This window comes from Primulina huaijiensis, chromosome 3, assembly GCF_012295235.1.
Source record: "Primulina huaijiensis isolate GDHJ02 chromosome 3, ASM1229523v2, whole genome shotgun sequence".
Classification (NCBI taxonomy): Eukaryota; Viridiplantae; Streptophyta; class Magnoliopsida; order Lamiales; family Gesneriaceae; genus Primulina; species Primulina huaijiensis.
This window is the reverse complement of record NC_133308.1, coordinates 3,796,828-3,823,081: the sequence shown is the minus strand read 5'-3', so window position 1 is coordinate 3,823,081 and position 26,254 is coordinate 3,796,828. Positions and strand designations below refer to the sequence as shown.

General features: G+C 32.2%; 4 protein-coding genes across 4 annotated transcripts; 2 read left to right on the top strand and 2 right to left on the bottom strand.

Moving 5' to 3' along the window:
* Positions 1–4,037: 4,037 nt before the first annotated feature.
* Positions 4,038–10,591, top strand: LOC140973155 (lysine--tRNA ligase, cytoplasmic-like). Its single transcript, XM_073435755.1, has 17 exons — positions 4,038–4,196; positions 4,855–4,920; positions 5,032–5,197; positions 5,284–5,377; positions 6,097–6,182; positions 6,779–6,891; positions 6,976–7,038; positions 7,794–7,919; positions 8,015–8,297; positions 8,382–8,478; positions 8,564–8,720; positions 9,132–9,275; positions 9,391–9,459; positions 9,539–9,682; positions 9,812–9,867; positions 10,099–10,136; positions 10,256–10,591. Exons 1-17 carry the CDS (start codon positions 4,194–4,196, stop codon positions 10,282–10,284), a joined length of 1,734 nt encoding a protein of 577 aa, XP_073291856.1. The 5' UTR covers positions 4,038–4,193; the 3' UTR covers positions 10,285–10,591.
* On the bottom strand, positions 8,733–11,802 carry LOC140973156 (uncharacterized). Its single transcript, XM_073435756.1, has 2 exons — positions 11,131–11,802; positions 8,733–8,921 (listed from the first exon to the last, which is right to left on the bottom strand). Exons 1-2 carry the CDS (start codon positions 11,569–11,571, stop codon positions 8,796–8,798), a joined length of 567 nt encoding a protein of 188 aa, XP_073291857.1. The 5' UTR covers positions 11,572–11,802; the 3' UTR covers positions 8,733–8,795.
* Positions 11,803–18,972: 7,170 nt separating this feature from the next.
* Positions 18,973–19,743, top strand: LOC140972099 (stress-response A/B barrel domain-containing protein At5g22580-like). Its single transcript, XM_073434568.1, has 2 exons — positions 18,973–19,217; positions 19,328–19,743. The coding sequence occupies exons 1-2, from the start codon at positions 19,099–19,101 to the stop codon at positions 19,524–19,526; spliced, it is 318 nt and encodes a 105-aa protein (XP_073290669.1). The 5' UTR covers positions 18,973–19,098; the 3' UTR covers positions 19,527–19,743.
* Positions 19,744–20,909: 1,166 nt separating this feature from the next.
* Positions 20,910–22,185, bottom strand: LOC140972098 (uncharacterized). The gene has a single exon (XM_073434567.1). The coding sequence runs from the start codon at positions 21,950–21,952 to the stop codon at positions 21,038–21,040; it is 915 nt and encodes a 304-aa protein (XP_073290668.1). The 5' UTR covers positions 21,953–22,185; the 3' UTR covers positions 20,910–21,037.
* Between the last annotated feature and the right edge of the window lie 4,069 nt (positions 22,186–26,254).

Genomic DNA, 26,254 nt, shown 5'->3' with positions numbered 1-26,254 from the left:
GTCTGCAAATGATTGCTAGACCAATGATTATGAAAACAAAGCTCCCTATTTCTATATGGGGACATGCAATTTTACATGCTGCTGCATTAATTCGCATCAGACCAAGTGCATATCATAAATACTCCCCATTGCAGCTTGCATTTGGTAAAGAACCAGACATTTCTCATCTGAGAATTTTTGGATGTATGGTGTATGTGCCTATTGCACCACCGCAACGAAAGAAAATGGGACTTCAAAGTAAGATTGGAATTTATATCGGTTATGATAGTCCATCAATCATTCGATATCTTGAACCTCAGACAGGCGACGTGTTCACAGCACGTTTTTCTGATTGTCATTTTAATGAGGAAATCTTCCCAATGTTAGGGGGAGACAAGAAACATACCGAAAAAGAAAGTACATGGTATGTATCATCATTGTTACGTCTAGATCAAAGAATACAACAATGTGAAAAAGATGTACAGCAAATTGTGCACTTGCAAAGAATAACAAATCAAATACCAGATGCATTTACAGATGCAAAAAGGGTAACTAAATCATATATACATGCTGTAAATGCTCCTGCTCGAATTGAAATTCCAAAGAAACAAATTGAACAAAGTCATGATGTCGTAAAACGCCTGAAGCGTGGAAGTTCAGTCGGTTCCAAGGATAAAAATCCTCGAAAAAGAAAATTCATAGAGAAACACAATGATCACAAAATAGAGAATGATGTTCCTGAAAAAACACATGATGATCACAAAATAGAGAATGTTGTTCCTGAAGAAACACATGATGATGAAAATATTATGTCAGAACCACAAACTGACGAGAATAATGAAATCTCTATCAATTATATTAATACTGGAAAAATATGGAACCGAAAAGATATAGAAGAAATTGATGATATATTTTCTTATAATGTGGCAATCGACATCATAAATGATAATGAAGATCATGAACCAAAATCTTTTGGTGAATGTAAAAATCGGCAGGATTGGATAAAATGGAAAGATGCCATCCAGGTTGAATTGGATTCGCTAAATAAACGTAATGTTTTTGGACCTATAGTCCTTACACCTGAAGGTGTAAAACCTGTTGGATACAAATGGGTTTTTATTCGAAAGCGAAATGAGAAAAATGAAATAGTAAGATATAAAGCTCGACTTGTTGCACAAGGTTTTTCTCAAAGGCCTGGAATTGATTATGAAGAAACGTATTCTCCTGTGATGGATGCAATTACGTTTCGGTATTTGATTAGCTTGGCAGTATCTGAAAATTTAGAAATGCGTCTTATGGATGTTGTTACAGCCTACTTATATGGATCACTTGATAGTAATATATATATGAAAATCCCTGAAGGATTTAAGATGCCTGAAGCACAAAGTTCAAAACCCAGAGAATGTTATTCTGTGAAATTACTAAGATCATTATATGGGTTGAAGCAATCCGGCAGAATGTGGTATAATAGGCTAAGTGATCACTTGATGAAAAAGGGATATGTAAATAATTCAATATGCCCTTGTGTTTTCATTAAGAAAACAACATCCGGATGCGTAATTATTGCTGTATATGTTGATGATTTAAACATCATTGGAACAAATAAGGAAATTCAAGAAGTTGTGTCATACTTGAAAGAAGAATTTGAAATGAAGGATCTTGGAAAAACCAAGTATTGTCTGGGTTTACAAATTGAACAAAAAGAATGTGGAATATTTGTTCACCAGACAAATTATACAGAAAAGATCCTTAAACGTTTTAATATGGACAAATCAAATCCTTTAAGTACTCCAATGGTTGTTAGATCATTAAACATAGAAAAGGATCCATTCCGTCCATGTGAAGATGATGAAGATATTCTTGGTCCAGAAGTACCATATCTAAGTGCTATCGGTGCCCTTATGTATCTTACAAATTGTACAAGGCCTGATATATCTTTTGCCGTAAATTTATTGGCAAGATTTAGCACATATCCAACAAAGAGACATTGGAACGGAATTAAACATATATTCCGTTATCTACGAGGAACGACAGACTTGGGACTTTTGTATTCAAAAGATGCTAATCCAAGTATAATTGGTTATGCCGATGCTGGATACTTATCTGATCCACACAAAGCACGTTCTCAAACTGGATATGTATTTACTCGTGGAGGCACTGCAATTTCTTGGCGTTCACAGAAACAAACACTTGTAACAACTTCATCAAATCATGCCGAGATTATTGCACTACATGAAGCAAGCCGTGAATGTGTGTGGTTAAAATCAATGACTCAACATATCCAAATCTCATGCGGATTATCATTCGACGAGAAGCCTGTGATACTATATGAAGATAATGCTGCATGTGTTGCTCAAATGAAAGAAGGATACATAAAAAGCGACAGAACTAAACATATTCCTCCTAAGTTCTTCGCATTCACCAAGGAGCTTGAGAAGAATAAATGTATTGATGTTCGTCACATTCAATCAAGTGAAAACTCATCAGATCTCTTCACAAAGGCACTTCCTACGACAATATTCAGAAAGCACATATATAATATTGGGATGCGCAATCTACGAAATCTGTGAAGAATTGTTCGTGTCAACATGAGGGGGAGTTTACGTGACTGCACTCTTTTTCCCTTACTATGGTTTTTATCCCAATGGGTTTTTCCTAGTAATGTTTTTAACGAGGCAGTATAAAAACATGTAATGAAGACAATCATTATGATCATCATCACAAGGGGGAGTGTTGAAAATTAATATTTTAATATTGAATGTTGAATATTTGAATGTTGAAAATTATGTAAAATTAGGTGTTGAATATTGAAATTTGTGTGTGATGATGAAGGTAATGATGTAATTTATTTTTGGATTATTTGTAAAAATTTTCTATAAATAGATATCTCATTTGTGAAGAAAATTACAATTGAGTTGAGAGAAAAATATTATAAAGTGTGTAGTGTGATAATTTTGAGAGTTTGAGATTTTTACTTTTTACCGTAAATTTTTACTTTTTCACAGGATAACAATATAATTTGTTATTAACGCTATAAAATGATGATGTTGACCTTGTCGTGTTGAATGAGAATTATTCTTTTACTATATCATGTGCTTAAATGTGGGTTAATTGCATACTTTACCTTCGTAATTTTAGATTACATGCTTTTAATACTTCCGAAGATGTATAATTTACATTTTATGAGTTTGAAATGTATGAAAATTGCCATTAAAATCGTACGTCAAATATTTTCAACAGTTAAAAATATAATAATTTTCGCAACATGACACTGTAAATTTAATAAATAAATAAAATTAATTTACTAAAAGTTGGAAAAAAAATTAAACAGAAAAAATAATGTGATTTATATTCATCTGTACTTATTAAAATTTGAATTATATGCATAAACTATGATGAAAAATTATATTGTATACAATTAATGGAGTTAGAATCATATTAATATTTTTATAGTGATATATGAATATTTTTTAAAATACATAGGAGGTTAAGAGCCTATTTATATTTCACGTGAAGTTATTTTGCTCTTTTGATATTTTACATGGTGGCAATATGCAATTTACCCGTCAATTGTGGACCATGATTTAGAATAAGGTAGTGCAAAAATATGAATAGAGTTTACTCATCTGAATAAATATCCGTGAGATTGTTTTGTCTATTGTTGTTTATATCCAATTTTTTAATTGTAAATACACACTCCATGTATGAGTTTATTGAAATTTATAATATATTATAAAAACTAGCTATCATCGCAAATTTGAAAAGATTTTTGGTGTTACCTCCATGTTATTAAAAATAATTAGTATTGATTCTGTATGTTATATTTTTGACAATTTTAATCTTTTTTTATTTATGAATGTTAATATGATATTACACACGTGAACACCATGTTGATATGTGATGAGTTATTGTCATGTCGGAGTTACATCAACACGAAAGTGAAAAAATTACAAAATTTTAAAAATATGAAAATTTAACAATATAAAAAATAAAAATATTACATGCAACTCATTTTTTTATTTTTGCTACTTGTCCGAATCTCACCAAAGCCCAATCAAATCCAATCCCTCTGGTAAACAACAGTAACTAAGCCCAGCACTTGGGAAATTATATTGATCAAGTTGGCCTCAAGGTTTTAGTTTACCCCCCTGAAACTAGGGTTTTAACTTTAATCGACCTGCGGCATCGCACTTCCCCATTCCTGAACTTTCGAAATGGTACTTGCCATTTATTGCACGATCATATGCAGACGACCTTTGTTTTTGTTTGTGTGTGATTTTTTGGTTGCTTATCTTTCTGTTTGATTGTCAATTTTCTTAAGCTGTTTAATTTTCTCATTTCGGCTTGGTTTTGGCTGTTACTCCTGTTCAGAATATCAAATCAGCTTTCGAATTTAAGACTGTAAACAGTTTGTCCTAGGATTTTAGTGTCTGTTTATATTGTATTATGCGATGGAGAATTTTGTTTAGAGGACTATATCTATATTCTTCCGATTTGTGAATGTTTTAAATATGCGTTTTCCAAAATTTTTTATTAAGAAATATATGGCAGAATTAACGGTGAAAAATATACTATTAATGGAGAAAAGCATAGATGCTTGCATTTGGTGATGAATCTATCGTAAATCTAGAAGATATTCACGTTTATTATTTTTATTTGGATGTTGAGGTTTCCTTGATAAGTGGGTTTTATAGAATTTGTGTAGTAATTAGGTTATTTTTATATTTCCTACTATTATTCAGTGACTGTTTCACACTCGAAGGAAAATGATTTTTTTTTTGTTTAATGTGAACTTCATAATTTAATCTGTTGGCTTCCGGCAAACATTTTTATATGTTTATCTGGTCATTATAATGACTGTGGCATTGAATTCAGGCCTCTGCCAAGCCTAGGCAGCCGGCCAAGAAACCTGCTGCAGAAGATGAGGGCATGGATCCAACGGTAGGCCTATTGTATTGGTTTCCTCTTATAGCTGTTGTCTTTTTTCTTTCTTCTCTTCCTTATAATCTGTATGGGATTCACTGAATGCAATGTTTTAACTCTTATATGCAGCAATATTATGAAAATAGACTCAGATTTCTCGCTGCTCAGAAGGAATCTGGAAGCAATCCTTATCCTCACAAGTTTGAAGCTAAATTGACTATCCCTGAATATGTAAAGAAATATGAAAGTTTAAATAGTGGAGATCATCTAGAGGATGTTGAAGAAAGAATAGCTGGTACTAGAGATTATATATGTGATTTATTCCAAGTGTGATAATTGTGCGCTACTTTTGATTAATGTTATTGATATTTCCTTTGGAAGGGAGGTTAATGAACAAACGCTCATCATCATCAAAGCTATTCTTTTATGATTTGCACGGTGGTGGTGCTAAAGTTCAAGTTATGACTGATGCAAGGTAGTTGCATATCTTATTTTTAGCTTACAGCGGCAGTGTCCTGGATATGGACCCCTTATAATGAATCCCACACTATCTGCCCTATACTGAAGCCCATGCACTGTGCCCTGTTATTTCCAAATTATTTATTGCTAATACTTGGATACTTTGACCATGTTTTATCGTTTTCAAAAACTCACTTTTCAATCTACCTAATATGATTGAGTTAATGAATGTAATCTATATTATAAGATGTCTCATGTGATGAACCCAATTGTGGTTCTGAATGCTATTTTAATCATTGAAGAAGCATACTGAATTTTGCATGTTCTTTCAGCCAATTCCTCATCTGTGATTACTTGTATCACTTGTTGTATGCGAAGAATTTTTTTCCTTTCTTAGAAAGTTCTGTACATAGTCTATTTCACGGGAATTGCTGCAATTAGTTTCTTATTTGGATTATGTCGTTTTCCTTTATTTCCTGATTCTGGGTTCCAATTTTCTGTTGTACAAAGAAAGAAGAAAAAGCGACGAAATTAAGCTGTGTACTATTTCCTCTATTAAGTAGAAGATGGTGTAACTTTCAGTAAGGGAATACTGGTTTGGCTAGGGGATGCTGTGCCAATAATGTTGGAGAAATAGATCAACCCATGCTATGTTTTCTTTGCTGGAAAAATGTCCTTATTTTTTATTTTTCGCATGCATACGGTCTCTCACCATCATCATAATCGGTCGTGTAGGAAATCTGAATTAGATGAGGAAGAGTTCTCTAGATTTCACTCTTCTGTCAAGCGAGGCGATATTGTTGGTATCATTGGGTTTCCAGGTTTGTGTCATTTTCACGACTGTGATGAAGTGATCTATGTAGTGCAAAACATTCTGCAAATATTACTTGTAATTTGCATACTTTTCTGATAAATATGTTGAGAACAAAATACGTTAGTCTCTAAAACAGCGTATACCTAAATGTCTTCATTAAAACACAATGACCAAGATTGATAAAAATATGTTTCTTCCAATCTAGACTTAAGTTTTGTAAGAATGCACTTGGGAGGTGAAAAAGTTGTCCTCTGTGGAATTTTACTTCAGGTGTGAAATTGAAGGCATTTCGATAGCTGCTTCATTTTTTAGATCTGTTGTTTACTCTGTGAGAGAGGGTATATAGTTTATTTAAAAACTTAGGTATTGAACTTAAGGTTTGTATTGGTTTGTACAGCATGTGACGCTTGTATTGAATGATAATTTGTTGGCAACTATTTGTTTCTTTGGGTGTGATGTGTTTGGTGTAATTTAAGGAAGAGTTTTTTATATTTAGTGGTATGATTGTGTAGTTCCTTGTGAAGTGATTAATCATCCTACTTTTGAATGCCACTTTCCAGATCCTTTGCGTAATTCTTCCTCCTATTTTACTTAATTTTGTAGGTAAAAGTAAAAGGGGAGAGTTGAGTATTTTTCCAAAAACATTTGTAGTTCTTTCTCATTGTCTACATATGATGCCGCGGCCAAAAATTGGTCCAGGTTCTGACAATGCTAAGGTGACACTTTTTTTCCTTCAGTTGCTGACCAATTTAATGAATTAATAATGTATGACTTCATTGACATTGAATTACTCTGGACAGGTAACTGATGTTTGGGTTCCAGGAAGTGATAGGAATCTTGAGGCCTATACATTGAAGGACCAGGTATTGAACAAAGCGATCGATATTTGGACATTCATGTGCTTGATTTTTTTAAGTTTACCCACACATGCACTGCACACTATATGACCCGAATCCAGAAGTTAAGTCTTTGGGAACCAATTAATGCACCCTAGACAAGTTATTATATTACTTATGCATGGTAAACTACTAGATAGTTTATGCATGCCAAGCAAGAAATATCTGGGTGATAATCATAAAGTTATTTTTCCTGTCATCACTTCAGAGGACTTGCTCCATGGATTCAATTTTAGTAACAATGTTTTTAGTAACTTTTGATTATCTTCTTTCAAGTTCTGAATTGCAGAGCTTTCCATATAAACATGAAAATGTAGATTAATAAATCCCAATGAACTTTGAGTTTCAGATTTACTGATCTATTTACTAATTTATAGCCCAAAACACGTAATCAACTTGATATCTTTTGTGTATTGAGCTGCTAACAATCATCGTTTTGTTTTTCATTCCACATATTAAGCTCAATTTAGAAACGAACGTTCCATAAATAAGCATTATAACGCTAATACTTGGGCTTTTCTTTATTGTTCAACGGAGACACCTGACCCCAGTTTTTTTCTTAAATTGCTTTTACACCTTATCTTTATACCGCACTACCCCTTTTATCCTGTTTGACTTTTCTATCCATTCGTCCAGTGATTTCTGTGCATAATTTAAATGCATTCAATCACGTCTTCATCTATGTGAAATCATTTTACGAGTAGTGGAACATTTCATACCAGGAAACACGGTATAGGCAGCGTTACTTGGATTTGATGCTAAACATGGAGGTTCGAGAAATATTCAAGACCAGGTCAAAAATTATTTCTTACATCAGAAGTTTTCTTGATTTACGAGATTTTTTGGAGGTATGCCTAGTATTGTCTTTAGTCTAAATTGATGTTCTGACAATATCTTGGTTATATGCTTTAACTCAAAATTCTCCTTGTCTGTTTTCTTTAAGGTTGAAACACCCATGATGAACATGATTGCTGGGGGGGCTGCTGCCCGGCCATTTGTGACCCATCACAATGATCTCAACATGAAACTTTATATGCGTATTGCACCTGAACTATATCTCAAGGAGTTAGTTGTCGGTGGCATAGACCGTGTTTACGAAATCGGCAAACAATTCAGGAATGAGGGGATCGACTTAACTCACAATCCTGAATTTACTACTTGTGAGTTTTACATGGCGTTTGCTGATTACGATGATTTGATGAAGCTGACAGAAGAAATGCTCAGCGGTGAGTGCCAGATATAGGTTATTATTGACTCACAGATGATGTTGCTTCTGTCTTGGAGTTTGATGAACAAATTCCGTGGGACAGGAATGATCAAGGAAATTACCGGTGGCTATAAAATTAAATATCATGCCAATGGGCTGGATATGGATCCCATTGAGATTGACTTCACTCCTCCTTTCAGGTTTCTTGATGTGCTTGTTCATTTACATTCCATGCATTTCAATATCAATAACATAACTTGCTATATCTCTTTTATGCCTCTACAGGAGAATTGATATGATTGATGAATTAGAGAAGGTGGCAAACCTTAGCATACCCAAGGACCTTTCGAGTGAAGAAGCCAATAAATATTTGGCTGATACATGTTCAAAATTTGAAATCAAATGTCCTCCTCCTCAAACAACTACTAGGCTGTTAGACAAAGTAAGATATTCTCTTTTCTTTGAATTTACCAGATGAGTAGAAAAGCATAACTATTACCTCATATCTTTATCTGGGTTATTGCACGATGGCTTTGTTGAGCTTGAAAATATTCGTGAGGCCCCCTGCTGGTGTAGACTTGAAAGTCTTCATATGGACTTGCTTTCTCTGGGGCTCGTCAGTTCCTTCGCCGGTGATCACAACCTGTGAATTTAAGTGTGGCATTGTTATGATTTCATATTACTACGTTCGAGCGAAAACATTCGTCACTGAAAATTTGAGCAGATGTGCGGAAAATAACGTTGGGCTTGTTGGCTGCTTGTGAATATCCATTGACGTGCTATTCTATTTTGTCCATCACTGCCTCACCTCTCTTTCTGTCATTAACTGTCTTAAGCTTTTACAAATATACAGCTTGTGGGTCATTTTCTTGAGGAGACATGTACAAATCCCACTTTTATTATCAATCATCCTGAGATCATGAGTCCATTGGCCAAATGGCATAGGACAAAACCAGGACTAACTGAGAGATTTGAGTTGTTCATCAACAAGCGTGAAGTAAGTGGTATCATCAGATATCTCATTCATCTGTTTCTTTTTTGCTATTTATTACTTTTACGGTTTGAATTTCTGACTTACCTGTACTACAATATCTCGGTTCTCAACTTGATAGCTTTGCAATGCATACACCGAGTTGAATGATCCTGTCGTACAACGTCAGCGTTTTGCTGATCAGCTTAAGGTATAAAAGTTATGAAGCCTAGAGTTTGTGTAAACTTGGCTATGGTAGGATTCTGAAGGAGTTTCTACTCTTAAACTAGGATCGCCAATCGGGTGATGATGAAGCAATGGCCTTAGATGAAACATTTTGTACTGCTCTTGAATATGGGCTACCTCCCACCGGTGGTTGGGGATTGGGTATTGATCGACTCACAATGTTGTTGACCGACTCACAGAACATTAAGGTTAGTGACACCACCTCTTTTCCAAGAACAATAATAAGTGATTTGACTTCCTCATCTTTAACTTATTACTCATTTCCCTATACTCTCGCCGCCTACCTTTATGAATTGTTCACTCATCACTATCAACAGGAAGTTTTACTTTTCCCAGCAATGAAACCACAAGATGAACCTTTGACCAAAGAAAGGTACAAATTTAGCTCTATGAGTTTTTCTTATTACATCTCTTTATTAGTCTCTAATTCTGTTTATCATCTCCATTTTGATCCTGCCTCACTACACCAGAACTTGATGCCTATTTTTGTCATTCAGCTGTAATTCAATTCACCTGGTCATGTATATTAATGTAAAAGCCTGCATTAAACATCCTATTTTTAATTATATCAACAAATTGTAATTTCTGCAATTTTCTTTACCAGTAACACAAAATCACAGGATGGACCTCTTCTTTCTCAAGGTATATAATCTATTATAATTATAATTGGTAAAATTCTTTAGTGAAAGTAATGAATTTTGAGTTTCCTGGAAGAGTTTATTCATTTGTGTAGCCAACCTCATTTATTTGCACAAATGCAGCGCTCGAAAAGATCGTGACCCTATCTTAAGGACGACCAACGTTTAACACCGGACAACAAGAAAGACGGTTCTAAGTCGCGTGAAAGGGACCGCTGTATTAAATTTGTGTTCTGTAAGGGTTGCTTTATGACAAATTTTATGTTATGTAGGTACTCATTTTTTTGGTGATTCCGGTGTTTTATTTGGAAGTCCTTGTGCATGCATTCCATGCACAGCGGATGCTAGATGATGAAAGAATGAAGTTTCATCTTCATTTTTTTTCCAGATATCTACATTTATTCATCTGAAAATAGCATATAATTGTCCATTCTCGTAAAAAGATGTGTTCGTTTTAGATACCCTTGTGCTGCATTCTGCTGTCAATTACCTTATTTTGGAAGGTATATAAAGAGAAGTTTATATTTAAATTAACTGTTGATTTTTTATAACTCGTTAGTTTATATAAAAAGATCCAAAATCTCCACGATTTTATGTACGATTGGACTAGATCTAAAACGAAAAGCTGTTGAAGGGAAATGAAGAGAGAAAAGGGGGACAAACAAACTAGCCTTTGAATTCAGTATGATGCCGAGATTGGACAAACAATTCGAGGGGGATTTATAATCTTATTTCATGCATTCAATTGTGTTTATAAATAAGTGACGTTTAAAAAAAAAATTACATATATTTTTTAACGAATATCATGCATAAAATGAGTGTTAGATGCAATGACCTTGAGGTGTTTAAATCTTTATGGACCAAATCACATGGAAATTAAATTAAATTAATTAAAACTTCATGTATATTGAAGGACAAAGGTAGAATCCACGTCATATGCCAATTCAAATGTATAATTATTCTGCCCACAAATTAATGTAATTGGCATCAATATCAACCTGATCATCAGTATCATGGCTCCATCTGAATCCTCTCTTCATAGCCGGCGGAGTCAGAAGCATTCCCTCCGCCATGCTATTTACCAAAGCTGGCATATTAAACATCTCCTCTTCGTCTACGAATCCAATCACGAAATTCATAGATGCATCATCATCCACAACCTCCTTCTTACTTGGAAAATCGATCAAACAAGTTTCTTCCACGTGGGTTAGTACTCTTGTAATACAAGATGAATGATCAGGACTCGACAGATGAAAATTCTTGGCAGCATCGTGTAAGGTTAACTTGGCTTGAGGGAGACTCTGCATGGAATCGGGAAACTTCAGATGTGGTGGCTCGTTTGCACCACGCGATGTCAAGGTCCTCGATTTCTTGTTGCGTCGACCTGCTTCAAACACCGGTTCACTCTCATCTCTCCGCCGGATGCCTCTTTCCTTCATGGTTATTTTTCTTAATTCCCGCTATCTTCTTGTTTGCCTGGACTAGTTTCCCCACAAGAGTTGGTCGCTGGAACGAGTTCTAGTGAAGTTGAGGATTAGATCTCTTCGTAATGAAAGTCTATTCCATGAAGCTGAATTTAGATATCTATGCGTGTGTGTGTGTATATATATATACGAACACATATCTGTTACATTGTATATATGTGCAACGTGTATGAATGTATTTTATGGGAAGAAAATTGAGGAGTCTTTGCCATCGCATGCTTGGCCACCAAGTTCACGTTGGGAAGGAATAATATTACTAAATTAAAACACATAAAAGGTAATATTGCGAATACTTTAAGAAAAGAAGAGTAAAAATACACGTGTTTCAGTGATGATAAATTAGGCATGTGCAAATAAAGAAAAAACCACGTGTGCAAATAATGTTGTATGGAGGGATTGGGCTACTAGACAAAAGAAGATTTTGTGATTCACATATTAGTTTGTCTTTTAATTTTGTTTGAAAAGCCCACACGCTGATGTTGACTTCACCTCTAAGGAGTAATACGAAATCGGTTGGATAATTCGACAACTCCCATTATTTTAAAACTGTCGACTCAATTATGTTTAAATGAATCAAAACTTTTATTCAAAAATCAAAAGCAATCTAATCGAATTTAGCCAAAGAATTATCCTTCCTCCGTCCAGTTTACTTGTATTTTAGTACAGATTTATAAGAAGACAAATTTTATTGAGAATTATTTTATTTAATTTTTATTTAATGAATGTTTTAATATGATGTAAAAAATTGTTGGAAGTAGCTATTGTATTTAATGAACAATTTATATAATTAAAAGAATAAATAAAATAATATTAATATTGAAACTGTACTATATATAAATCTTTTTTGCAAGAATCGTCTCATATATTAGGAACAGGTGAAGAAAAAAAAATTTTGTATTTGAGATGGAAGAAGTATGGAAAATTTCATGTTACATCTAGGATAATATCTCAACAGTGCATCCAAATGTTGACATTTAATTTCACATGTGGGGTTTAGTAAAAAAATATAGACCACATATATATTGATAAATATGTACACTGAAGGATCGGTTCGCAGATACTTCAAACACAATATTCTCCATGAGCTTCAATAGTTAGCGTTCTAAAAATGTTTACACCAATGAATTAAATCGAGTTTGATTATAAATCAAGAGAAAAACACTCGAAATAATCATTCGTTAAGAAAAACATGTAGATAGAATTCTACCACATTTAACTTTATTTTATGTATTCGGATTAGAGAGGATGATATCGAATCGAATAGAATTAAATCGCATCTATAAAGATATGATTAATTATATTCAACACACTATTACAATGTAAATGTGTATGTTTTTCGCAAAAATAATTACCTTTTTTTTTAACTTTTTTTTTTATGATGGTAAAACTCACTATCACTACTTTTCGGTATGTATTGGGTAAATCTCAAATCATCATAATAGCGTACAACATACGGTAGTCAGATAAATCACACTAGATAAACAATATATGATATAAGTTTATACAAAAAGATGTTGATGGAGAAAATCGAACATATGACCCTGGGCCAAATGCTCCTTTTTTTTTTAATCGGTATAAGACACGAGATGTTAGATTGAGGCTGATGGGTACTAAATTTGTAGCTATATAAATTGTTTGGATAAACGGAATATAATTCCCAATGGTTTTGAAAATGAAAACAATAATTAATTGTAACCATATAAGTTTCATGAGGAAGCTTACTGGAAAATATTTACAATACAGGGGCAACTATGGGCCGACCCAAAATCACTTGTCCAATAGCTGATAGAAAATAGTCCAAAACTTGTCACATTCTGGTCCATTAAAAAAGGCCCAAAAAATAAGAGCCCCGTATGGAATTTGATTTTTTTTTAAATCTTTTGAGGACTTTTAAAATTTAAATAAATGAATTTATATCTCAATTGAAAAAAATTAAAAGTTTAACCTTTTTCGTCTTATGCAAAATTACGTGTTAAGTCGACGTAATTTATTAAAAGATCGGCCATAATATCATGAATTTATATTTGTGAGACGGGTTGATGCGATCTATATTTACATTGAAAAATAATATTTTCGACATAAAAAGTAATAATTTTTTATGAAACGGATCGGGTTAGAGATCTGTTTCATAAAATTTATTCGTGAAACGATCTCACATGAGTTTTGTGTTTTTTCATTTTTCAAGAACAAAATGGGTTTAAAAACTTTTGATGAATAATGATTTATGTTCTAGTTTTCATTATATTTTTTTTAAAAAAAAAGGTGCAAATACACTGATTTATTTAAAAATACAAAGATATTCATAAGGCTGTCTCACAAGTTAATTTTGTAAGTAATAAGCCTCTTGTGAAACGGTATCACAGACTTTTATTCGTGAGACGGATCAATCATGTTCATATTTACAATAAAAAGTAATATTTTTTCATAATAGAATATTTTTATACAAAACTGACATGTGAGACTATCTCACATGAAATTTTGTGTCTTGTAAAATGAATTTTTTATCTGACTCGACTCATGAAAGAGTAGTTTTTTTTTATGTATTTGTCGCTCAGTAAGTCGGGACATGAAAAAAAAATGTGACATTTTGAAAAAGATTTCCTCAATCTTCCGCAAGGAACGTGTAGTCATTTTCTGCTTTTAAATTATGATGATAATTGATTTGGATTTGCCCTAAAACGAAAAGAAAAAAGCAATCGGTAACAATTATTTCGTACACCGAATCGAATAAATCATAAATTTCAATACCTTTCATGAATCAATGATCTATCGTTGAACAACAACGACAAAATTAATAATGAATCAATATAAGAAATTATTCTAGAAAAAGATTCGATTGTTGAAAAATTTAGTGTTGTGTTTGAGCAGATGAATTTGAATTATGTTCATCCATAATTAAGGGATTTAAAATCCATCGACCCGAACACAACGTGAGATAAATCAAGACATCTTGAAACTCTACAAATATTGAGAGAAGTGAAGAGATGAAACTGAGAAGGCAAACTAAGGTGTACTTCTGAATAAATTTTTTTGAATTTTATTCTAAGGCTAATAAATCATAATTTCTTTTCATCCAATTATCTTCTGGTGCTAGTGTTTGCCCTGGGCCAAATAATGTGCATCATATGAATGAATTATTTAATTTGGCCATGCCAATGATACTTCCCTTCACTGTCCTCTTTTTTTCTTTTTAAAAACCACCAACTATTGGAAATGTGGGTTAAATAATTTCTAAATTTGCAGAGTAATTGGTTATGTACCCAATAATTTGTGTTAGTCAATGCTGTTAGTGTTTCTCTATCTATTCTAATATCATTACACATGCGAGTCTTTCGTTTTTTTATGAAAATTGACATATATGTTGACGATCTAATGACTAATATCTGACAACATCATATGAATGAGAAATAATCCAGATGTGACATAGAATAATCCCAAAAATTTGCACGTTGAGTGGTTGGCCTATTCTTCAAGCTAACAACTTGTATGAAAAATTGCAAATTTAATATTTTAATTTGATTTGTTTTGAGGTTTAGTCTTGTAACATGTCAAAAAATAATTTTCATCGATTAACTTAGTTTTTTTTGTTTTGGTCATTTTTTGCCGAAACCACTAAATTCATCATATATTGCCTATTTGGAACTGTTGATCTTCTACTTGGATTAAGTGACAAAAATGAAGCTTATATTACACACAATAAAATATAGATAAATAAAATAAAGAAAAACAACAAACTTTGGCCTTCTTATTTTGGTGAGTGCGACCGCACCCCTCAATTTTTTAATTTCATTGACTAGATGCCTAAAAATAATTAGAGTGAGTCTCATGTGAGACCGTCTCACACAAGTTTTTGCCCAATAATTATTATTTTTAACTTCTCCCCTAGTATTTGCTTTTCCCCCCTAAAATATTTTAAAATTTTTTCCCCTTGATCTTTATTTTTTGACTCCGTGACCGATTTTTCTATGGGAATGTATTGTGACAACTTCAACCATTGGATCTCAAGACAAATGGAATCCAATAATTTAATCTAACAATTTTTTGACAAGCGTAATTTTTCAGAGTACCCTAGACTAGACTTTAGGCTGGTAACCATGCAAAATAGTAAGCAACACTGTAATAGTAAATATGTGAAAGATGAATGGAGAGGAGATAAATCAAGGAAAATTACAATTTTAATTTTGTAAGTTGAGTACATATTTTGAGTTTTAGACATGTAACTTATCAAATTTTAGTTTTCATATAGTAATTTGATTTTTTTTGTTTAGGATTTTTTTTTCCAAAACCATTAAATCCATCAAAATAATTTATTTGACACTGATTCTCTCGTACGTGACACATATGACAGAGATAAAGCTCATATTAAAATTCATTATATCAAAAGGAAATGGAAAAATAAAGCAAACGACTTGCCCCTTGGCTCTGGTTACTAGGTTCTTAATTCATCATCTGGGTTAGATGCAAGTTATGCTTGTAATCAGTGGGACTATGAATTGGGTGGTATTTCGTTCCGCCACCTTGAGAGAATCTATTCTCTATGAAATCTTGATCAAATTATTAATTTTTTTTTTGATCAAATTATTAATTTTTTTTCGAAAAAAAATTCACTTTGTCTTATTTGTTTTTTAAGAAGACGAACATTTATTTCGTGTGTTGAAATTTTGCGGCAGGCAAGTGATGTTATATCATCAATATTGTTTACATTTGTAGTACTTTAGACTTTTCAGCACATGGTGCGGACAGCGGACAACTCCTCAAATACTCAAAATAGTGTTCCGATTCAGAGTATTTGCAGTAGCGAAAAGTAGACCTAGCCAAGGGTAGGGACTAATGCGGACCTGAACCGAAACCGACTCAAGGTCAATGGACAGCTGGTTAAGCGGAATTGTCCTAAGACGGTCCGGTTACACTTGATTGATACTTATTTAAACGTTCAAAAAAGATTGCTTGTATACATATGTTTTAACGAACCACACACACGACACAAAATATTTCTCTAACTTATATTTATTATTTTGAAAAAAATATGATATAACTTCTCAAGTTTTTTCAGTTTTTTTGATAATACTAGTGCAAATACTTTTAATATTAGTAAGCTTATTCAAATATGTAAATCATCACTAGGTGATAAATTTTTTCATATTATGTGAGCATATCATATTTTAAATTTGTGTATTTAAGATGAACTAAAAAAAAATTAAAATCACATATTAAACCAATTATGACAGCAATTCATTATCTATGGCTACATCCTCAAGTTTTTGAAAAATAAATAATATGAGACTTTAATGGTTTGCACGAGACGTTTTAACTCGTTCAACGTATAAATTATTATTATTGTCTTTTGAATATAAAAATTTATTATGTTTATTTTTTCATCAACATGTTCAAGATCGTAATATTTATTTGTTTTCGAATCGATGGAACCTATGCATTGATATTTGTGAAATTTTTAAGTTTTAATGATATTAGTGACCATTTATCTACTTCTTATTTACTTTTAACATGTTGTTGCAACTTTGCATGTATTTTTACGGAACATATTAAATCTAGTCATAATATTTTAGTTCAATGTATTTATGTCATGAAAGCGAAATAGGAAAATTATTTTTTAGAAATTCCTAAAATATTTTTATATGCTTTGTTTTAGATCTTAGAGTTAAATTAGACGCTTTACAATAAATGTTTACATTATATTATGATTCTTTAGATCATACTACAGAAACGTTCCATATATCTCATTGATTTTGTTTAAATTAGAACTCGTTGATATGATATTTATAATGAATATAACACTAAATATGATTGAAAAATTGTTTCAAATGAAACACAATCTAACACCACTAGTAATATCAATTCTAAACTAATTAAAACACAATTTTTATTAAGGGAGAGGATGAAACGTCCATGCGGATCCTCAAATTTCAATCAGGAACTTGAGAATTATTTTGACACTACTTTTGATTTTAATGATACAGACGATGAACTTTCAACATATTGCGATGATGGTCGCAAATATATATAATATTGTCTATAATGACAAAAGATTCTAGTTTGCCCCGTTTCAACGATTGCAGTAGAGCACGTTTTTAGTATCGGAGAAAATATATTAGATAAGAGACGTTCAACTTAATGCTGAAAAATTTGCAAGTCCAATGTTTGCTTAACGATTGGTTAAAAGTCGTTAGCTAAATACAAGATGATAAAAGTAATGAAAAGGACAAAGAAGAAACTGAGGGAACACCGGCGGGAGAATGTGAATGATTGAGCAAGATAAAGCTTTGAAAGAATGAACAACACAGAAAAATTAATGGAGTAAGGCGGAAGCACGCCCCTGTGATTGCATATGCTAAATAGTAGTGAAATTTATAATGATTGGAGATGAAGATTTATGATGATAAATGATTGATAATATAATATTTAAGAGTCCTAATTGTTGTTTGATTCATTTGAAACTTTTGGAGAGACATATTTTTTTTATTGAAATATATGTTTTTTATTTCATAAACTATTTGATATAGTTTTTATAAGTGCAAACCCTTTTTTATTAATTATATATTGTTATTCTTTAAATGTTTATTATCAATTAAAATTTTTTTAAAAAAAATTAAAAAATAAAGGTTGAATCGGACACTTGACGGTTAACCGAGCCCGGATTCAAACCTGAACCGTCAGATTGACAACCCAGAGCTATGCTTCTCAATCGAGTGTGATTTTGGATCGTAACCGGCCACGAGCAGCAGGTCGGTTAAGGTTCGGGTTTTCCGAACCCGAACCCAAACCCGAAGCAATGGCCATGTCTAGCGAAAAGTGCTTGCAGCAAGGAAAAAAAGGTGGGGGTGGGTAGGTAGGTGGTATTGGGTGGGTTATTAGCCATGTTATTCTTAAAAAAGTTTGAAATTATAGGTTCGATTTTATTTTCATGTCTTGCATTTATTTTATTAGATAGCAATAATTATTTACATTGGTGTATGTAAGAATCAGAATCTAGTACAGCGCAATTAACGTGAATTAGATTATGACAGACGACGGTGGATTCTATGTCGTTCAAAAGAAGTCATGGGTTGTTTCTTTTTCCATTTAAACTCTAGCTCAAAAGGTAACAGTGGCACTCTTAACTCAGAAAATTATTTTGTGCGATACAAATTAATTATTGCTTCAATATTAACGTGAAAAATTGAGTGTGTACCTAAAACACAATGAATGTTTACTTGCAAAAAGTTTCAGTAAGGGTGTGGAACTAGCTAGCTAGGCAAGCCAATTCCTCTGAAAAATAAAACGCAGGGCGGGCTATTGGTACTTCGGTCCCACAAAATTTTACCTTTAATATCGTATCTCAGATACTGTCTTGTAAAGAAGAGACTGAGTTTCATGGGTACAATGAAGCGTGTGCGACAAATTTGACTGATTGAAGTTGACACGCAAATTGCTTTGTGTGTATATATTGACTGGTTGTTGTGAGCAACTCGGGGACTTTTGGGGATGGCTGAGTTTAAGCATTTGGTGCTGGTGAAATTCAAAGAAGAAGTGGTGGTGGAAGATGTTCTAAAAGAAATGGAGAAGCTTGTTTCTGAGATGGACATTGTCAAGTCCTTTGTGTGGTGAGTTAGTTGTTGTTCCCTTTTCCACTAGAAAATAAATCAATGGTCATTTTTTGCATTGTTCTGTCCATTCTGATTGAAAGCTGTATTCTGATTCCAAATGTGTACAGGGGACAAGACATAGAAAGCCTGGAAATGCTGAGACAAGGATTCACGCATGCTTTCTTGATGACATTTGAGAACAAGGATGATTTCACTGCATTTGCCAGCCACCCGAATCACGTCGAGTTCTCCACAAAATTCTCAACCGTGATCGACAAGGCTGTGCTGCTTGATTTCCCAGTTATTACGGTCAAATCTCCTGCCTAGCTAGCTAGCTGATCAACATTAATCTTGTTGTACTTGGGACTGCTATATATATATATGATGTCAAGTGTGTTATTCGTGTTTTTTGTTGATGCGTTTGTTTTTGCTTAGTATAATAATGTGTTTTAATATTACCTGATTCTAAATTTGCATTCTGGCTTTTGGAGAACTGTAGCTCAAGTTGTGATGCATTTGCCAATAAAAGTTACATTTCCCACGCGTGTGCTCTTCTGATTTGTCTTATATAAATGTTCTAAGTTTCCATTGCATGTCAAATGGGCAAAGGAACTCCTTTCTTTCTTTCTTTCTCCCAACCCAACCATTGCATTGTTTTTAAAAATAGGGACTGAAAAGCACACGGAAATATAGATTAATGGCGCAGAGAACCCATGGGCATCAGAGCATCCCAATGGCAGGTCCTATGGGGACGATGTGACAAGAAAAAGGAGCTCTCATCCCATGTCAAGCTGTTGGGAGTAATCCCAATATCATTAATAAAAAATTAATCAATATATNGACTCATTACCGGCACAAATTATATGAAAATCGTAAACAACGAGTGTTCGATCTCGGCCAATGCGGATCAGAAGATAACCAGCAACAGAACCAAAATTTTATACCAAGATTTTGAAGCTCGGAAAATTTAATACAAAAATTTATGATTATATAACTGGCTCTACTTTGAAGTCTAGCTTGTAGACAAGAAGTGTTTGTCTGTCAAGATTAGGATATATGTACATTAAAAAAAAAAAAACATGAGAAATAATGGGTTACATCTGTTTACAGTCTTGAAAAGAACCAGTTGCATTGCCGGAAGAGGCTTCCAGTTCAAAACTCAAGGGACCCGTGACTTGTGGTCCAAAGTTAATGCAGATAGGAATGTTCGATCTGTCAACCCCTTCACATTTATTTTGATAATGCAGATTTGTGGAAATGTACTGATACCTTATTCAACCCCTTCTGTCACTGAGTAGGTTTTGTGTATTTTCAAAGCAGGAGTACTGAATCCAACAATTTTTGTAGTTTTAGAAGTTCAAGTTACCGATACTACTCTAATCTTAAATTTAAAGATGTATTTTTTCTCACATCAACACTATCAACATTAATATTACTTGTGCTGAGTTATTGATCGACTCTTGGATACATAATTGAGGTAGCCGGTTAATTAGATCAAAATATTGAACAATGAAACAGTAGTATGTATATACAAACACGTACGACACAAAATATTAATTAATTGATGTATATCTGCTAGATCTTTTGTTTTTAGAAGATGCTAATTAGTCGGAAAAGAGAAATCAATCTTCAATTTTCATTACAAATTCTAGTGAATGAATTTTTTTTAAAAAAAATAAAATAAAATAAACAATAAGCTCGCAAAACATATTGTTGGGGGATATGGAATTCGATATTATTCTTAAATTTTCATAATGAATTCATACCCATTTTTTTCATCAAATTTCTAGCTAATCACATGTAAAATTAAAGATTAAGCAGAAACTCTTGATTTCGCACTAAAGGATATTCTTGCAGGCATAGATTATTAATGAAAACTCTAGTTTATCATCGTCCTTGTGCGTCATCTTCTCTTCCAGCCACAATCGGCTGTTGTCGAATCCACTTCGAGTCCTGAACATGAACACCCCACACCCCGATCCAGGATTATAGAACCAATCATGAACATCCCACATTAAATCAATAACCAATCCATCCAAGAAAATCGTCTGATTTCCCCGGAAATTCCATTGCAGCCTCTTCACCTGAATTGCCATCTTTTTATCAATGGAAACAGACAGCGCCGGATACTTAAACCCTTCGTCTCCCCCGCCGCAGCGTATCGAAATGTCGTGAGAAGTTCCAGTTTCGCAGAACTGGGCCTTGGTCGAATAAAGGGCGTTGCCTGAATAATGCTCTTGACGCGTGATTAATGAGAATTTAGCCATTTTATGGCAGGAGGTTTTTATCTTCTTTCCTGTAGCAGCTTCTTCCGCCGTGTCTCCAAGAATCAAGCCAAGTTCTGAATCAACAGTGATGAAGACATAATAACCCTCGACTGGTTCTGGCCCTGTTAGGTACCTGGCAGTTGAAAGATCCCAGAAAAGTTCGATCTTACAGCCATCAAATTCAATTGATTTGCTGCCTTTTAACTTTCGGAACAACCGCGAATTCGTGTTGAGTTTGATAGAGCTTGATGGATCTTTTCCAAAGAACACATTCAGGCCTTGAAATAAACTGTTCTTACACCATGTGAGTGTGACTAATATCTGTTTTTGAGTGGAGAGAACTATCTTATATATACATGTGACAGCATTTTGAATCGAAGGAGTCAAATTCGTGGAATTAATACAAGATGTGTTTGAGTAAGCAGAACATGAAGTTTCAGAGACTTGGACTGCATATTCAGTTAAACAAGACCCGAAATCTATCATCTTTTTCGGACAGATATGAAATATATAACTCCAAGAACTTTTGGAGAAGAATCAGATGTTGTGGGAAGAAAGAATTAATTCAAAGAAGAGGAGGATGATTGAAGGAACACAGATAGAAAATCTCTGATTTTGCTGCTTGATTTCTCATCGGTTTCATCCGAGACAGATAAATTCTTTGAAAAATGAATAAAAACTGTCGATGTATAAATACAAGGAATATGGACAGAATATAATTAATGCAGCAGTGTAATGATAATGGCATATATATATATATATATATATATATATATATATAATGTTACTTTAACTGTTTTTTAGGTATTCTTAAGAATTGGTCATAATATAGAAAATATATAGTAAAAAAAAAAGAAACATCTTATTTATACTTTGGAGAAAAAATTATCCATTTGGACTTGTCGCTGCCGCATACATAATATTTGTCATAAAATAGTTAGATTAGGTCTCTTGTGATACGGTCTCACGAATCTTTATCTGTGAGATGGGTCAACCCTACCAATATACAAAATAAAAAGTAATAATCTTAGCATAAAAAAGTACTTTTTTTTATGGATGATCCAAATAAAAGATATGTCTAACAAAATAGGACACATGATATTTTTTTATTTTTTTTTAATTGAGGAAAAGTTTGTAAGGTGATCGATAAACTTGTAAACTCTCATTTCAATGTGATACCAAATCAAAAATGAAAAACCACAACTTTTATATACCTCCCTACACAATCATAAAACTCTGTCGAATCCCACCAATTCACAAATCAATATCTATATTTTTATTTACTATCTTTATTTATTATCTCTAGTCATGTTCTATCTTGGTTAATTAATTTATTAATAATATATTAGTTTAATTCAATAAATTAATAGTGCATTTCAATTTAATAATTATCTTTATTTAAATTTTTCACATAATATTAAGTTTTGTATAAGATGAAAATTTATTAATTTCTTAAAAAAGGTTGCAACATTAGACAATAAAGTATTACAATCATATCAAAAAATAAAACACTACATTTTAAAATATTCATGGTTAAATCTCTTAATTTGAGTGATAACAAACAATAATTCATTGTATTAGAACAAATTGTCACTATTCGTGTATTCAGGTACTCAACCGTCTGTCAATGACAAAGAGCAACACATTATCGGTATTCAAACGATCACAAGCTATTTAGTCTCTCTATCAGTAAAACTACTCAACCAGTTACACTAGACTAATCGCCATGCAATTGTACCGCTCAGAGATATACTAAAATAACTCTCGACTGGACAGAGTTAAGGATGTTTTTGAAAGTCAACAGATCAGTCGATAGCTCAGAATAGAAATATTGCTTATATCCTACCAACTCTCATATGACATAATGTATTTCATAAGTCTGTTGTCGGACATCTTTTGTACAAAGATGACTTTTAAAAACACAAAAGACATTAAAGAACATTTAATTAAAGCTGCAGCACGTGACAATGATGTATCTATATTGTTGGACTACAGTACAAAAAGTCGTTGAACGAGAAAAATGACTTCGATACTTTTATATAGAGAATGTAAGCAAGAACTCGATATACAGAAGAGAGAAAAACAAAAGATACATGAAGCAACAAATTCGAAAACAAGGCTTGTATATTGAAAAAAATTCTGAGCACACTTTCATATATATCATACACCGCTCACCAACTCCTTCTTCAAGATATTATCATATCTATTTTTTGCCAGAAAAAGTTTGAGGAGTTATAGACGTTTTGAATCTTATGATTCTCTATTTGCTAGACCTGTGGTTTTTGGTTTTTTGACTGAAAGTCTCAACCACTGTAAAAGTTACTAGAAGCTTGAACATAGGTAGTAGATAAGACCTAAGATTGAAGTGAGTTGTTACAAAAGATTTGTAAAATCAAATTCTTCTAGTAAATTCTTTTATAAGTGGAAGAAGAGAAGACGAATAAGGATTTTGTCTTCGAAATTTTATATGTCATTTACTGTATTTACTTATCTTATTGATTATCTACATTTAAGTATATAATAATCAAAAGAATCATCAGACCGTGCTTCCGCACTATTTTTTAGTCCGACCGTTTTATTAGAATTGAGAAAAACAGGTCTTGCATAGCTAACACAATCAAGACCGCTCAAAAAATTTTAAAAGTGTTTATTCACCACTTCTAAACACGTTACATATCAAACCATAATGTGTCCAAATGTGTTGAACCAAGTCGGCACAAAATTCGTGAGATGATTATCTAACACGTAGCTCGATAAAATAGCAGTTACACACTACATTAACTACATAAAGTAATAGAAATTTTTTTATATTTTTTAAATATGAAATTAATAAGTTAAACCCGATACTTTCTAAAAACCCAATTTCTTGGGTTCACCAAACTTGCATTGCAATCATTCTTACAATTAAATATCGAACTCAAGATTTGTCCCAAACGGGACTTTGCAATCAAATAGACGGTAAGTAATCCGTGATTCATTTTATTTTATTACACATGCATTTTGTTTAATATTCATCTTCCAAATAAACTATGGAGTTTTTTTTTTTTTTTTTAAATCTATTGATATAATATTTATTCAAATTGCCAAATAGATCACATATATTGTGGTCCTTGTTGCGATTGATCGAGGAATTAATTAACAACTTCCTTTCAAAGTCTAGTTCGCATTTTAAATCCTATTTTATAGCAATAACAATTTAAATATCTTTCAATAGTATATATAAGGATTTATAAAACGATAAAGAAAACCCTATAATAAAAAAATATATTCCCAAAATATTGGATTCAATCATTATAAATCAGACTTTGTAACGAGATAATTCAATTAATTTCTTAGGCAAAATATTTGTTTATAATGTTCCAACTTTTTTAACTAAAATAATCGATTTTCTAAGAGAGTGTTTAGCAGAACTTATAATTTCTATAATTTTTAGAGATTTTTTTTAAAGCTTAAAATCTCTCATTATTTTTTTAGTAAAATAAGTTGCAAACAGATTATGACATGCAAAATAAGTTGTTTAATAAAAAGTTTGGTCACTCCACCTTTTTTTTAAAAAAATCTTATTTTATATTTAACATTTTCAAATATCTTTATATATATTCTTAAATCCCCATTTTATCTTCACTTCTTAAATCCCTACTTTGGCATCTTTTTTTATTATCAAATTTAAAATATGGTTTTGATATAATAAAAAACAAAAGTGTTAATATTTCATTGAGTAAATTTTAAACAACCGTTTTTTAACTAATATTTTATGTACACATATTAAAAATAATTTTTAAAACTTTTTTTTATGAAGAATATAAATTTAAACAATTTTTTAAAATAATAAAATTATAATAATATATATATATATATATATATATATATAACAACTTAAATTAATTCATAAAATTATATAATTTTTTGGTAATTTTGACAATAAAAAAATTTTAGAATATCAGATACATTAACATCTTTAACTTGTTTAAAATAAGTTCATTCAAATATTTTAACAATTTATTTTTAAAATAAGAACTCACAACTTATAAATTATTGACAAAAATTTATGTGAGACGGTCTCACGGGTCGTATTTTGTGAGACAGATCTCTTATTTGAGTCAACCATGAAAAAGTATTATTTTTTATGCTAAGAGTATTACTTTTTATTGTGAATATAGATAGGGTTAACCCGTCTCACAGATAAAGATTCGTGAGACCGTCTCACAAGAGACCTACTCTATATTATTTACCATGTTTAAATAAAATTAGCTAATCATCATCTAATTGAATATCCCTTTTCTTGAAGGTAGTTTGTTGCACCTTCTTTGGGCCCTTCTTTTCCCTTCATTTTAGTGAGTCATTTAAAATCCTTATAAATATTACAGATTTCACAGTTATCCTTTCTAGATCGGCAAGAGATTGGTTAATTGCCGAAACATGTCCACAATTCTGGCATGAAATGATTTTCAGTTGGGAGAAAAAAAAATTATTAACTTTCCTTTACGTGTGACGTGGGGACAAAAAGTAGGCGTCTGATTTGTAGGTGTGATGACAGACTAGTTACTATGCACACGCGATGCATATGTGTACAATCTTTTTTATTATTATCGATGGACTAAAGTAAAATTTGACAAATTATGGAGGGACTAAATTGATATTTGAATTGTTGAAATAAAAATAAAAGTGTGTTTTGAAATAAAAAACAAAAAACAAAAAACAAAAGTGTAATATTAATATCATATAAGGGTAAAATTGAAAAAAAAGTTGATGTCCTCTCTAGGTAGTTATTATCATGTCCTCACACTT